Below are 15,993 nucleotides of genomic sequence, written 5' to 3' on the forward strand. Positions count from 1 at the left end.
ATCTCTAGGATCAGTCCACTGGGATGTTGGAATAAGGTTCTCAGATACTTCTGCCCTGAGCTCCTGTATGGGCAACTAAGTCTGTCTGGTGACTCTGGCTTCCTGAGCCTTCCATACCTCTCACTGTTAGCATTTCTTTTTGCACGTGTTTAGATGTTTTACGTACTTTCTCTTCCTTTTTTAGGTTTGGAAGGCGTTTTGAATCCCCTCTTTTGTGGCAGAGCATTATCATGATCATTACAATGTTACTGATGCTGAAACTGTGCACTGAAATTCGTGTGTCCAATGAGCTGAACGTGAAACGCCGCTCTTTTGCAGGTCAGTGATGGGAATTGGCTTTTTTAAGATAAATATCTCTGAAAATATGGTGTGCTCTACTTTCAGTACAAAAATTCTGTGTTGCAGTCCAGTCTCCCCACTGTAGCACTTTCTGAACTTTTTTTTTGAAACTGCTTATTTTCTAGATAAAAATGTTCAGCTGAAATTTTATTTCAGACAGGTCTTGGTTCAGTCTAGAAATTGGAGTTCTCCCTAATATTTCACACCACATTCTGAATATAGAGCTAGTTGTTATGTTATTGTGCTAGCCTGGATTTTTTAAAAGATCTTGGCTGGAGTAAGAAGCTGTTTTCTTCAGCTGTATGTTTTACCAAGTTCTTAGTTATGATCTTATGCTGGTATCTAAATGTTGTAATTGCAAACATTTGCTTTTGTAGATAATAATTTTCTATTTACTTGAGTTACTGACCGTCAAGAAACCAGGTGCTTCTTACCATGGTTGCAAAACTTATCTTTTTTTTTTTTTTGTGTACCATTTCCTTTGGCTTTAGTGTGAGATTAGTTGGGATTTGTGGGAATTTTCTCATCTTTTTGTTTTGGTTAATTTTGATAATTTTGGTTGGGACAGACTATTATTCTCTGTTTAATAAAATGTTCAGTCTTTGTGCAAAGTCCTTTTCTCCCTGCAGATAAGAAATGTGAGATAGGGTAGATTTTTGTTTCTTTGTGTTGACTTTGATGAACAACATTTTATGTAACAGCTTATTACCAACAAGAACAGAATTAACACTGTCAGCTTTCTGTCAGTTGTTTTGCCATTAAGGATGTATAATTTATTCTCTCCATCTGTTCTCTTCCACACTCCCTAGTAATTGAGGGTCTGATCCAATTCCAGATATCCACAGCCAGCATTAGAAGGCAGCATCTTCTGGCTGTGCAGTAGGGTAATTTATCTAATAGCTAAGGAGGCTACTTCCATTCCTGCTCATTGTAGAGTGTAGTGAGAAACTATTCAGGTAAGTGAATTCATGTGGAAGAGGAGCTGCAATCCAGCTTCCAAGCACAAGCTGCTGTGTTCACAGGGGTTTTCAGTCTGGCAGGATGAACGACTTAAAAGCTGTTTCCAGCCAGATTTAGCAGCAGGTAAAATCCAGGAAGCATTTGGGAGGGGTATGGTGCTTTCTTCCTCCTCTGCTGTTAGTGCTAGCATTTTGTGGAGTGACAGAGAGGTTTCTCTGTTTGCCCTTTCTGAGAGGAAATTGTTCTTGGGCACATTTACACACACACACTTGCAGGCTCCTTCAGTAACCTTTGGACAGAAAAGGGAGACTCTTCAGTTTAATATATAGTGCTCTTTAAGCAACTCTCCCTGAAGGACATACAGTCTCCTAAGGGGGTAATCAGTCCTTCCCTTGACAGATGATAGAACCTCTTTAAGGTTGCATTGTATTATATAAACTTTTTTCCAAAAACTCATTTTGTCATAGGGAATTTGCTAGAGAGATGGATTTTTACCTACTTGTGGTCCTTAATTATTTGTTTTCATAGAAAGGCATGAGTCTTCCTACAAGCACTGAGAATAGTTGGAATATCTTTCTTACATGGGATTGATATTTAGTAAGGACAACTGTATGATGGGTCAGAATAAACATTCAGGTGCATGCAAAGCTCCTTTCAAGCTGGATAGAATGGTAGGTTTCAAGAACAATGCGAGTAGGAGTGAGAACTCTGTTTCTAATCAAACACCTAATCTTATCTCTAAAGTTTTATGGTGATCTAGGCAAGCTGGTAAGTCTGTGTACTTACTTTCCTTTCTTATAGTTTGCTGGGGCAGTGAAGAGCTAGGTATGAAGTCATTGTTTTTTGTTAACCTTGCAGAATCCTAAGGGAAGGTACAGCATTTCTGTATGATAATTGTTATTTCTCACATTGCTGCTCTTCATTGTAAACGTTTTTCTTTTCTATCCTCCCTTTGAATGTTTCAGCAAAATAAACCAAAATATTTAGAAATAATAGAATATTTCAGTGGAAGGGAGTTTGCTGTTTTCTTATATTATTTTAAAATGTGGTATTTCTTCCAAGTGGTAGAAGTGTGTTTACCAGCGTGTTTTCGGTTATGTGGGAATTGCCTTTTTTCCTTTTGTTTTTATTTTTCTCACAAATTAGGTCCCTTAAGTAATAACTAGTTCAGAAAGAATCTGCTTCCTATCTTGAAGCATTAAGAAGCAATCTCTTCAAATCCTGACCAGCTTGTTCTTTATTCTTTATCATGTTTTCTGGTATTACTGGCTTAAAATACCCAAAATGTCAATAGCTATTCAGAACATGCAAAGCCATTCAGTCAATTTGCTTGTATTTTGATTTGTAGGGTAACTATCATAGCATGAGAAATGCAGTCTCCCTAGATTTTCTAGTAATGTTTGATCTTTTTTCCTTTTATTTTTTTTAGACTCTGTACATAGAGAACTTAAAAAGATTATGTGAATTTCCTTAAATTTTTCCCTTCTCACAGTTACTTCTAAATTGTGGGATTTTCCCCCACTCCCTTTTAGTATTACAAAATGAAATTAAGTTGAAAGTGGTGTCACCCATCTTGTGCTGTTGCTGCCTTCTCTGATTTTTTGTTTTGGATACAGAGACTTTATCCTTCAGTACATACCAATTGAAAACAGAGCAAATGCTGTTCATATATCCAACTGTTCTGTTACCTTTTTTTTTTAACTTGGACTGTATAGCCTGTTTTTAACAATTCAGGTTGGAGAAAGCCAGCACCCAAATCAGGCAAAATACAGAACTAACAAATACCCCAATTTGATTTTAAAACCTCCAGTGACAGAACAGTTCTCTCCCTTGCATGATGTTGCTTTGAAAACTACATGGGGTCCTCAGGTGAAATCAGCAGCTGTGAACAATAGCTTCTTATCTTTTATTTTGTATTCAGCCTCACTGCATCTTAAGTGCTCTAATGCAGATCTTCTGGTACCATTATTGGGGTAGCAACAGTTTTCCATATTTGTTCCCAAGTTTTAAAGTTGTATCTGTGGAGCCATATTTATGCTGCGTTGTTGGCACAGTACAGAAAGGGCCATGCTTCTTGTTAATTTTGTTGTTGTTTTTGTTCAAAGTATTGTAATATTTTGGGGCATGATGGTGCTACCATGCTAAAGAGCTGAATTTTGAAATAGAAAATGTGGATGTGCTATGTCTTTACTCAAGAACCAAGAGGTGGCTGAAGCAAAATTGTCACAGGTACAGACAGCTGAAAACATCTGGTTACTTTTGGGATTGTTGGTGGGCCAGAGCAGTTTGTTCATATTCTTGGAGAGACAGACACTCTCCCCAAATCAGCCTCCCACCTCTCTCCAGCAAACATTCTAGTAATGCCCAAGACGTTGGGACAGATTTTGACTCCCTTGAATGTATGAACTATAACTGAAAACCAGTGGACAATATTTATTGAAAGGAGATTCTTGGACATCTCTCTCTGTACTTGTGCAGCCTGGGCTCCACAAGTAGAGCATGGGCTCCTGTGTTTTTGCATTAAGATCATTTCCTCTTGTCATTCATCCAGTTTTGCTGGTTGACTTAATCTCCTTTATAACTTGTATCTTATAGCACTATGATCCTTTGAAGAGCTTTGGTTTTGGCACTAAAGAATTCTCTTGTGTAATATATGGGTTTCAACTGGCAGAGGAAAGTTAGAGTGGAAAAGGTTTAGCATGCAGCGTGGTTGCAGATGAGGTCTGTTCTCTTCTTCTTTTTGGGCTTTGTGACAGTATTTTTGAGTAGCATTTTCCACCAGAGGCAAGATAACTACTGTCTCAGCTGTTAATACATATGTACATATATGTCCACAACCCTGTGTTGCTGAGGTAACAGGATGTTCTCTCTGATCATTAAAAGTTAGAATTTATGTAGTCTAAGATAAGAATCAAGCTGCCTGTTTAATTGTTTTTTAAGCCTTTATTTTCCCCTCCTGGGTACACTGCATATTGGGTTGTGCACTGAGACTGTTCAGGGACTTCGTACTGCTCAGTCCTGTCTTAGCATTGTGGGGTGGGAGCCTTATAGAAAGCATGGGGACTAAAATTTCTGGCATGTTTTGGTCCGGCTATTATTTTTTAATGAATAAAATGTACTAACTGACTAAACTGTAGCTCAAATAACCACTGTTACATTTAATCATAAAAGTCTGTTTGTCTTTCCTTTCTTTATTTTTTTTCCCTTCAACTCTTTTTTTTATGTAGCTGCAGATAGTAAGGATGAAGAAATCAAAGCACCTCCCAAGAGATCCTATCTGGGTATGTACTGTACAAACCCATTCTGCCTGAAGGTGTCCCCTTAACCACGTATTTCATGATTTGCTACTTTTTGTGATCATTTTTGGAAATGATTGCATGATCATTTCTATAGAGAATGTTTGCATTACCTTTTCTTGACATACTAAAACCTGGTTTTTAATTTTTTTTTAATTTTTCACCTGCCCACTTTTAACTTTCATGGAAAAGAGGAAAAGATGCTTTCAGCTCTATTTCAGAAACTAATTCTTTGAAGGCAGTTGAATTGACTACATTGTGTGTCTTCCATACTCCTTCCCCAAGCTGGACAAACAAAACAGTGATTCACTTCTTCAGACTCAGTTGGCCTTTTTTCAGCTCTAATGCTGAGGAAACTATGAAATATACAGCAGTATGTTTTAGCAGATATTTCACTTTGATATTCAAGCAAAGTGCCTGCATCCTTGTGAATATTCTTCTCTTTTTCATTATAGAGCAGCCTCAAAATTGCTATTTGAGAATTAGTAATGCTCAAGGTGAGAGCTTCCAATCTTCAGTTTCAGAGTTGGAATCTATGTTGTTTAATTTAGCTAAGGAACAAGAAGTATTAGGTGCAAACTAGCCTTGCAGTACTTTTTCCACTCCTAATAGTATGGAATGCCAGTTTTAGTTAAGTAATTGTAGTTTTGTTTTAAATTAGTTGGGGTATTGCATCAGAGAAGTTCCCCAAAATCAACTTTTAGTCTGGTTTTAACTGAACTGATTCAGAATCTTCCATTGGTACCAGCTGTATTCTGTTGCAGTTCTTGAGTTAGTGAGGGATCAACTCAGCTGGCAATATCCAGGGCACAGAAGAACATTACTGCAGCAAAATGAGAGTCTCTGTATTTCTCAACACACAGTTAATCAAGCTGGAGTTAGCTCTAAGAAACTGCCCAAGAATGAATGGTATTAACCTGCGTGCTTTCTTGAAGCCATAAGGCCATTCCTGCTTAGGTTAAATAAGATTGTCTTTTAATGATTCATCTTCTGGATCTCCCCTTTCAGATTTAGGGGCAAAATCCATGCTTTGGGAAATTTATCAGGTTTTTTTGTCTGATACCGGTATTTTTGCAAAGCACCTTTTCCTTTTATATTTTCAAAACATTATTTTGTCTGGATTTGGTATCAAACTGTTTTCTTTCTGTTTGTCTTTAACTCTAGTTTGTGTGGTCATTCTCACTGGCTTGCAACACTAACCATTGGAATGTAATGTTTAAGCAGTTCTGTCTTCCATGTGCCTGTATTCCTGTTGTCTTTTACTAGTTTCTAGCAACGCTTTATTTACAGTCTCAGAGCTATAAACAGTTGCCAGCTTCCAGTGGTTAAAATTAAACAGAAATAAGTAACTTAATGTGACCTTTTACTTTTTTCAGTCAATGTTGTTTCCTTGTCTTTTTGGTTAAAAAGTAATTTGTTGGCAGTTTGATAGCTTAAAAAGATGTAGAATAAAGCACCACACATCTTAATCCAGCTGGTCTAAGTCTGAAACATTGGTTAATAGGCATTACTTGAGGTTTGTTTTGGAGTTGCTTAGAAAAATGGGATGAATTGAATTATCGCTAAGGAACGAGGCAGCCTTACACTACTGCTCTGAAGTTTAAAGACTGGGTGGGCAAGTTAGAAATATGACAACTCTCGCTGCTATAAAGAAATTATAGCTGTTGCATACAAAAGTATGTGCTGGTGGTATGAAGAGTGAGGTGCACAGTGCTGTGTGTCACGGCATATGTCGTACTGAATTGACATAGGGCTTAACTGAGCTGTGCCTTGCAGTGCCGGGTTTTGCTACAGCTCTGGGGAAGCTCACTTAGGGATTAGCTGAGGGGAATATTGACCATACTTTCATGTGCTTGTGCATTCTCATTATTAAATTAAAACTTTAATGAGTTTTAATTAAAACTTCTGCTCAAGAACGACATGTTTTTTAATTTCCTTTGAATAGTTAAGTGGTGTAAAAAATTTTTCAATGTAGTTTTAGGCTTCAGAAATTATTATATTAATTTACTACATCTTTATTTACAGTAATTTACTACATGACCAGAAAAAGAAAGTATGTCTGTAAATTATGTCTGTAAATTATGATCTGTGAAAACTATCTAGTTATAGAGCTGTTGAGCCATTAGTCTGAAAATGTACTGGGCTACTGATGAATTTTATGTGAACTTGTTAGATAAGTACAAAGGCATTTGTTCGGTGCTTCTCCTTGAATAGAACTGAAGAGGTCCCCGAGATTGCTTTAGGGTTTGTTTTATTGTTGGTAGTTCAAGAAACCACTTAATGCCACTATTTTTCCACATGTTATCTGACAAAGTCTTTATCTCTGTCACATGACACTGAAAAGTGACTTTCTATCAGTCAATACTGAGAGAGAGTTGAGGGTGTGGGGGAAGGTTACTGCAGTTTGAATGACCTAAAAAAATTTACAGTAAGGTTGGCCCCAGGGTGTAAGGTTTTCTGATTCCATACAGAAATAAAATGATTTTCCTTTTTTTTCTTGGTGAAGGAAAGATAAAAAAGAGGTAGCTTCAGTTCTAAAGGATTAATGCTTTATTTTTTTTGTTTTCTAATTCAGATACCTAGTTCTACCTAGTGCTTGGTAGGGTAGCATGGCAACTGCTGAGACTGTGCAAGGCGCATTTGAGTTGAAATTTGGGTTTTTGCTTGTTCCTTGTTTCATGATGAGATGATTTAGAACAAATATGAATGAGTGTATTAATCTGTTTTGCTAAAATACACATTCCATATATATATTCTGAGCCCTGTGAGTGTTGGAGACTGTTGGGGTAACAAAATCACTAAAGAAGTAACAAAACACGACCACAGTTCCTAAGAGCCTGTATTGTTTAAAATTGTTCAGGGTGGTTTCAGTGTGTGGCAGGTGAGTCTCAACATGGATGAGACTTACTGGAATTTTCTTTTCCTTCTAAGTAGATGGTTAAGCATTTGGAAAGACATTTCTGGGATTTCCTTCTGTATCTGAAGATGGTTTTAACACTTGCTGTATTACAGAATCCTGAACCTTGGTTTTAACTTAGAAAAACCTCATCTGATTTGATGAGTGTTATTTCACTAAATTTTAAAACACGAGTAATAAGAACTAGTGGTAATGGAACAGCAAAAACTTAGATTCATGGAATACCTGTTGCAAAATATTTGAAACTACTAAACATTTTTTATGGGGGAAAATGTAAAATGTATGTATAGTTGACTTTGCAGCCTTACAGTTGCATAATAATGAGGAGAAAATAGTAATGTGAATTGAGCAGGTGCAGGCATCTGCTGCAAGTTTCCACTGGCAGTGTGACAGCCTGGTGAATGACTCACACTTCCACCTCTCCTTTTGTCTGTGCTCCTTAGTTAGCTCAGGGCAGCAGTTGGCTCGTGTTGTTCAACAGCACCACCACAGTGTTGACATATTTGAGAACAGCACTACTGCGTTACATGTGCCGTGAAGGATGTAAACTTTATCTAATCAGCTCCCTGACTTCTGTTCAGTGTTAGGTCTGTTTGGGCTCAGCACGGCATCCTGCACAGCTTGTGTACGAGCACTGTGTTTTTCCAGGGGTGCTCTGTAAGTCACATGCATTATGTGCTTCTCTGTCCAGCCCTAACACCCTGAGCAGAGCTGGGGACACAGCAGAGGCACAGCTTTCCTTGCTGGTTGTGGGGAGCACCTGGGTTTCATTGGAAGTGCTTGACTTCTGCGCTGCGGTGCCTGGTGGTTGAATTCCCTGTACAGCTGGAACAATGAGAGCAGAGTTGTTGCTGGGGTGTCACCACCTCTGTCTGTGCATAACTGAACATGGAAGTGCTTTTGGAAGGATTTTGATCCCTCCTCCCCAGGATTATATGTATCCTTGTAGACTAATTTCAGAGTACTTTTGTTAGTGTTTTGGGGAGGATGTTCAGGAGAAGGGATTATAATGGCATGTCTGTGAGAAAACAGGATGCCAAAAGGATATTTTTTTTTGCTTTGTTTAGTTTTGCTTTGTTTAGTTTTGTGGTTTGTTTTAAATTTTTTTAAAGGATTAAAAAATATTAATGGAGTTCTAGTTGTTGAAGAATTCAGGTCTACTTTGCCTGAGAAAATGGCATCTGTCTGCATTAACACTTAGGTTGTAATTCTTTATATGTTAATTCCCCATGTCTTTCTCTGCATCAATTTGTAGACCTTTTAGGAGACAAAAGAGAGTAAGAAATGGAGATTATAAACACATAAGGGCAATTTAAAATTTGTTTTAAATAAATACTTAAGTGGTAAACATTGCTGTCTTTTTAATACATAATTTTGGTTTATTTTTAGTTGATGTTGCAAAAGAGACCAACACAAGTCTGGAAAGCAATTTGTCTTTACAGATATAGGTCTGTGCTGGAGGTCTAAGTTATTCAAGCATTTCAGAATAATTCAGTCCAAATAGAACACTTGATTTTAAAAAAAATATTGTTGGCATACTGAACAGATTGAACAGAACTTTTTTTTTTAAATTAAATTACAGACAGAGAGGGAATAGTTTCATTTAAAAATTTGTTCCTTTATTTTCATAGAGAATTTGTCCTGAACCATTGCAAGTTCAACACTGAAATAATTTTCTTTCAGAAAACATGAGAAAAATGGGTTTGGATCAGTCTGTTTTCTGGAATCAGTTTTATGTTTCCCAGTAGATACTCTCTTTCAGGCTTTGAAGTTCCATTCAGTGTAAATCTTTCTTCAGCCCCTTAGGCTAATGGGCCTCAAAATAAAAATTCAGTGGCCTTTTATGTCCTGTTGAAAATGTTGAAAGTGGTTCAGTAGGAGGGCATGCCTTTTTTGCAGGCTTATCTGGTATTATTCAGAAGGTATAAGAGGGAAGGATAAGTTTAAATTCTGTATTCCAGAGAGACTTTTTCCTTTCAGAAAAGACAGCTGGAAAGGGAGAAACCCAAAGAAGGATTTTTGAGGTCTCTGAGCAGCTATGATCCCCGCGTCTGGCAGTTTGCAGTTTCCTTAAGGTGAGAGATTCAGAAATCCTCTGCAGTGAGGTGGAGGCATGAGGCCTATTTGCCTTCTGCCTCCCTGAGTGCTCTGAAAGCACATTCCTGATCACAGTGGTCAGGAATGAATTTTCTTTTATTTTCCCATTTCCCTGTGCTGGAGGCAGCTGGCCCACATGGTTATCTGGAGGGTGGAGGAAGGGGAGAGGGAGAATTGCAGTAAATCTAGAGACTTAGAGATGAAGTGGTGAGGGATCCAGGTGGACAAGTCACACTTGTACTGCATGGCATGTAGCAGGTGTAGGCCTGAGAGACAGGTGGTGGCTTTGCGTGAGAGTTAAGGTGCTCACCTTTAGAAAACCCAAGGGTGTTTCTTTTTGTGGGTGTCTTGGTTTGGAAAGACAGGTGTCTGCTAAGGAAGGCAGGAGCCTCCCCAGAAATGGAAAATGTAACCCTCCTCCCTCTGAATTGCTATAAATTTTTAATTAATAGGCTCTCAGGCAAAAATATGGGAGCAGGAATAACAGTTCTTTATTAGGGAAGAAAACAAAAAGATAAAATAAACAGTGCAGTAAACTAAAACAGCACTGGCAGAGTCAGAACACAACCTGACACCCTGTGGGTCAGGATGTTGGTAGCACTCCAGGTAAATGGTGGCTGCAGTCCTCCTGGAGTGTCAGGTGTGGTTCTGTTGGAGCAGGGATCCTGTAGAAAGGTGTAGTCTTCCTCTGAAGATCCAGTGGAAAAGGCAGCTGTTCCTCTGGGAAATGCAGTGGAGAGGCTGTGCTGGTGTTCCAGAATCTCAGGATTATATCTGGGTAGGAATGTTTGGCTCCTCCTTCTGGGAAGAGCATGTCACAATGGAATGCTAACAGTTCTTATCAGTCATGCAGTGATATTCAGTAGCCTGTTATCAACAGATGTCTCCCTGGAGGGAGGATAGGTTGTGGAAGAGGTAAGGAAAACTGCCCACTTAACAGAAGACAGCTGCCATACAGATGGCAAATAGAATACAATTTGCTTGGCAATCCAGGACAGTGGGATGTGATGGAAATGGAAGAGACTCACATTACCTGCATGACTGATAGGTAAAGTATGAGGCAATAGCTCCCAAGTCTTAAACTAATCTTCGATGTATTGTTCCATTAATGAACTGCAGAGTTATCAGTAGTTGCAGTTAGCCATGGGGAATAATCTGGTGTTGTGGGCTCACCCTGGCAGGCAGCTCTTCCCAGCAGAACCACCCTCTCAGTCCCCTGTAGTGGGGTGGGAGGGGAGAGTCACAAGGCCAGAAGTGAGAAACTTCTGGGTAGAGGTAAAGACGCTTTAAAGGGTGAAGTAAAAGCTGTGAATACAGGCAAAGCAAAATAAGGATTTAATTCTCTACTTCCCATCGGCTGGCAAATGTTCAGACATTTCTAGGGAAGTAGGAATTCACCATGGGAGCATGATGGGGAGACAAAATCCATAATTTCAGGCGTCCCCTCTTCCTCCTCCTGAGCATGCTGCTTACAATTTCTGTGATCACTTGATCAATGTGTGAGCCAGCACAGGCAGGCTCTACTGTGATTTGATTATCTCCAGAACAGGGCAGGAATCTCAGACATGTTTGATAGGGTGCCTCTTACCACAGGCCTGTATTACCTAAACACAAATGCTTGAGTTGCCTCTTGAAGAAAGGTGAGGTGATGAAATGTGGTATAAATCCAAAAACCCACTGTTTTTTCTGAGCCCAAGAAATGCCAAGGACTCCTCTCTGAATTGTGCTTTCTGGTTTAGTCGTGTACGAGAGCTGTGGAGAACCTGTTACTTCGTGCTAGCACATGGGTCCTCATTTCAAGTTGAAGTCTTGTCTTAGTCAGTGTGCTTCATGGTGGATTCTTACTGGGGCTGCCAGTTATCTGAAAATGGAATGACGATGTGTCTGCCAGGTAAACGGTTTTTTTGGCTGCTGACCTGGTGTTTTCTTTACGTAGGTAGCATAACTCAGAGAAGAGAGATCTTATTTAGGTGGTAACACTTAATCCTTTTTTTCTGAATTTTGGTTAGCACAATGGTGGTTTAACAGGTTCCTACTGATTTTGGGGTTTGTTTTGGAACTTAGATATTTTACCTTAGTGTAAGATAAAACTAGAATTGGTAGGCAGAGAGGTAATGTCCTTTACCAGACAACTTGGGGAAAAAGTGTTTTCAGCTGTGCAAGTTCTTGTGCAGGTCAGAAGCAGTGAGCTTCAAGCTCCTTTCAGTTTGGAAGCTGCTTCTCTCCCAAGTTTAACTTTTGTATCAGTTACAACAGTTAAGCAGGAAGAATAGTTGCCACCTGTGGGATGCGGAATGTGATGAACACCCGCCATGGAATGTGGATGGGTGAGTTGCGTTTCAGGTTATATTTTTAGTGGACAATGAAGCCAACAGTTCTAGAGTCTGTAACTTTTGATAACTATTGATGAATTTTAGTTTCTAGACTTACTGTTTGGCAACTTTACAAAAAATTTTTTTGCTTTTGGGCTTCACTCAGAGATCAGAAGTGGCACCTTCGACAATAAAAATCTTTTCTGGCCAGTAATGTTCCTCTGCCTCCACAGTGTGTAGAAGATGGTGACTAGTGATTGTTTCATATTAGCCACACATTTTGCACTGGCAGAGTTGATGCACTGTATGAAGTACTTTGCATTCAGCAATAAATGCAGTAGCATTCCTGTGCTTTGAGAGCTGTATTGTAAAAAGTACGCTTTCAAAATACTTGAGAAATTGGAACTGCCACCTGCAACTTCTTTTAGTTGTTAAACTGAATCCTCTGAAGCCTTAAGCACTGAGGGCATTATTCTGATCTTGTGCAATGTGGACAGTAACATTTTTTTCAACGTTATGTTTTATTGTAGTGCATACAGTAACTTGTGGTTAAACTGGTTCTTCTTCACAGTTTAAAAATTTACCCATTTTTAATCAGCGAGGTTCAAAGTACCACTTCGTAAGATGAAATGTCCTCGGTTTTTAAATTTTGAACAGGTTACTGTTGAACAGAGTGGACTAGATGTCCTGCAGAAGGCTTTTCCAATCCAAACTATTGTGGGATTGTAAATAAAATATTTGTAATTTGCTCTGTCAATTGTAGTAACTTTGTAATGTTTTGTATAACGTGTTCATTCATTTGGCTTCTGTCATTGGTGGTAATCTCACAATATACATATTCTCTATCCCTAAAACAGGGAGTTGAGAAAGTATTACCCATGTTTACTTGTCACCAGGGCAGGGAACCTGGTGGACATTGTTCTGTTTTTGCTGCTACTGCATTTTGAAATTATTATTTAGCTCCCTTTAAGTTTTCAGCCTACAGACAGCAGGGAGATAGTCAACCACAGACTTGTACAATCTCTTGTGAGTTGGAGTCATTTCAGTGAGATGTTATTTTGGGGTAGAGCAGTATGTTTGGACCTCAGTCTTTTGGCCCCTTCTTTGCACCAGCCTTGCTGCTGCTTTTGAATGGGTTTGACATGAAAATGTGGGTAGGCTGGTGTTTTGTGAACTTCTTAATGCAGTTTACAGTGCTTGTGTTTATAGTTTAAGAGGATCTGCCAGGCTAAATATAGCATGTGAAGGGCCCATGCCTGTTCCAAAAGCCTGCCTGCTGCAAGTAAAAAGGGGATGTGCAGGCAGGCATGATTTGAGTGAAGGAGACGAGCCTTTCCTTTGCTGTGCAGCATGAGGAGCACACTGCAGTGCTTGCGAGAGCTGGAAAGAAGCAGTGCAGCTGTTGTTCTCCCAGCCTGTCTTATTTAAAAAAAAAAAAAAAAAAAAAAAAAAAAAAAAAAAAAAGGTGAGTGGGGAGAAAAGAAAAAAGTCTTTATCTGCTACCGAGAAATTTCAGTGTTACCTTAAGTTGAGGGAAAACTGTTTTTCAGTCTGGGGAGAAAAGAAGAGAGGTGGTGAAGGTTGCTCCCCAGCCTGGCATGAGCAATTATACCTAGAGGTTCACAGGAACAAGGTTCAGCACTGTGTTTGTGGAGTGTGCTGCTCGGGCTGCCTGCTCTGGCTGCTGGTGCCCCTGACCAGCTATCCGGCAGGCCTGTCATCCAGCTCTGCTCTGGTGGGAAGAAGAGACTGGAAACGGAGTCTGTTGGAAGAGCTGTGTGGCAGCAGAAATACTATTTATGGCGTAAGACCCATGTCCAGTTGGTGGTGTGGTGGGGAGATAAACCTGTGAATAAAACGTGGATTTTGCTTGTGCCTCACACAATTCAGATGGAGGAAGGAGAACTCCTAGCAACATCTAGCCACATGGGGGTGCTCTGGTATTTTCAAAACTTGTCTGCTGAGCTGCTAAACTGGAACCTCAGAGACAAGGCTGAGCTCGCTTTCAGGGCTGTGGAAATAGTGAATAAACAAAGATGTTGAAAAAATATTTTCCTTTTTGGTGGGACCCAGAATAAGTAGGTGCTTTAATAATATCAGCAATGAAACATGTAACTCCCTCAACTGCTCCTCATCAGACTTGTGTTCCAGGCCTTCCCCAGCTCCATTGCCCTTCTCTGGACACACTCCAGCACTTCAATATCTTTCTTGTAGTGTGGGGCCCAGAACTGGACACAGAACTTGAGATGCGGCCTCAGCAGTGCCAAGTACAGAGGGACAATCACTGCCCTGCTCCTGCTGGCCACACTATTGCTGATGCAGGCCAGGGTTATTGGCCTTCTTGGCTACCTGGGCACAGGTTGGCTCATGTTCAGCAACTGACAGCTGGCAGGCACCCCCCACGTCCTTTCCCACCAGGCAGCTTTCCAGCCGCCCTGTCCCAGCCTGTAGCTCTGCTTGGGGTTGTTGTGACTGAAGGTGCTTGGCCTTTTGACTGTCATACACTTGGCTTCAGCTTATTGATCCAGCCTGTTGTCCAGATCCTTCTGCAGAGCCTTCCTACCCTCCAGCACATCAGCACTCCCACCTAGCCTGGTGTCATCTGTGGAATTGCTAAGAGCACACTCCAGTAGACAAGCATCTTTCTTGTACTTGGAAGCCCTGAATGCATTGCTCCAGATAATGTGTCTTGTGGGTGTTGAGTAGAGAGGAATAAACACATCCATCATCTGCTTGCCATACATTTGCCCAACTATACAGCCTGGAAGGTGATTGAGTGCCTTTGCTATAGGTGTACACTTTGACTCGTGCTCAAATTGCCTGCCATGCTACCCTCTGCTATTCTGTGAAGCTGTTCTCTAGTGAGTCACTCTCTGCACCAGTACTGTGTGGTTACTCCTTCCCAGCCTCACAGTAACCTGAACTTCATTCCTCAGACTAAGATCCCTTTGAATAGCAGTGCTGTCTTCAGTTCATAGAATCATACAGTATCCTGGGTTAGACAGGATCCACAAGGATCACTGAAGTCCAACTCCTGGCCCTGTAGAGTACAGCCCCAAAAATCACACTGTGACCCTGAGGGTGTTATCCACACACTTCTTGTACTCTGTCAGGCTTGGTGCTGTGACTGCTTTTCAGAGGAGCCCAACCACCCTTTGGATGAAGAGCCTTTTCCTAATATCAAAACTAAACCTTCCCTGACACAACTTCATGCTGTTTCCTGAGATCCTGACACTGGTCAACCAAAATAAGAGATTGGCATCTTCCCTTCTGCTTCACATTGGGATGAAGTTGTTTATTGCTTACTCTCCCTAATTTGGTATTCATGAACTCACCATCATCCAGGTTGTTAATGAAAGATATTAAAGAGCATTGGCCCTAATATTAGTCACTGTGTGCTGCCTTGTAACTGGTTGTAAATTGTATGTTTTTTCTTTGAGAGGTGAAAATCTCTTAGCCTGATGATCCAGCCAATTTTCTGCCTTTTTTATTGTCCACTAACAAATCAGTAATTTGTTAATAAAGATACTACAGGAGACTGTCAGCAGCTTTGTTAAAGGCACTGTAAATAACACCTACTGCTCCCCTCTTGCTTTTAAAACCATGAATTCATAGACTCTTAAAGGGTAGGAATGGACCTCAAAGACCATCTAGTTCCAGTCCTGCTGCCATGGGCAGGATGTCTCCCACTAGACCAGGTTGCTCAAGGCCTTATCCAGCCTGGCCTTGAACACTTGCCAGGCATCCACAGTCTGCCTGGGCAACCTGTTTTGTGTCTCACCGCCTTCACAGTAAAAAAATTCTTCCTAATATCTAACCTAAATTTCCCCTCTTTCAATTTGTACCCATTACTCCTTGTCTTACCACTGCAGCTGCTGTAGAGTCCCTCTCCAGTTCCTGGTAGGCTCCCTTCAGGTACTGCAAGGTTGTTGTCTCAAAGGTCAGCTTGGTCAGTTGCAGTTTGCCCTTGGTAAAGCCACGCAGGCTGTCCTGCTTACTTTTTTATCCTTCCTGTGTTTTGGAGTGACTTCCAGGGGGACTTCTTCCATAACCATCCCAGGGATGAGGTTAT

General features: G+C 40.3%; 1 protein-coding gene across 2 annotated transcripts in view; it reads left to right on the forward strand.

Moving 5' to 3' along the window:
* SLC66A2 (solute carrier family 66 member 2) overlaps positions 1-15,993 on the forward strand; it is a 66,076-nt gene that overhangs the window by 9,479 nt on the left and 40,604 nt on the right. The window contains exons 3-4 of one of the 2 annotated variants that reach the window (XM_063159469.1): positions 185-318; positions 4,527-4,580. In XM_063159469.1, coding sequence (XP_063015539.1) covers positions 185-318; positions 4,527-4,580 — 188 coding nt within the window. The remainder of the gene's footprint in view (positions 1-184; positions 319-4,526; positions 4,581-15,993) is intronic. The other variant, XM_063159475.1, reaches the window with a different exon arrangement.

Source organism: Melospiza melodia, chromosome 1 (genome assembly GCF_035770615.1).
Source record: "Melospiza melodia melodia isolate bMelMel2 chromosome 1, bMelMel2.pri, whole genome shotgun sequence".
Lineage (NCBI taxonomy): Eukaryota > Metazoa > Chordata > Aves > Passeriformes > Passerellidae > Melospiza > Melospiza melodia.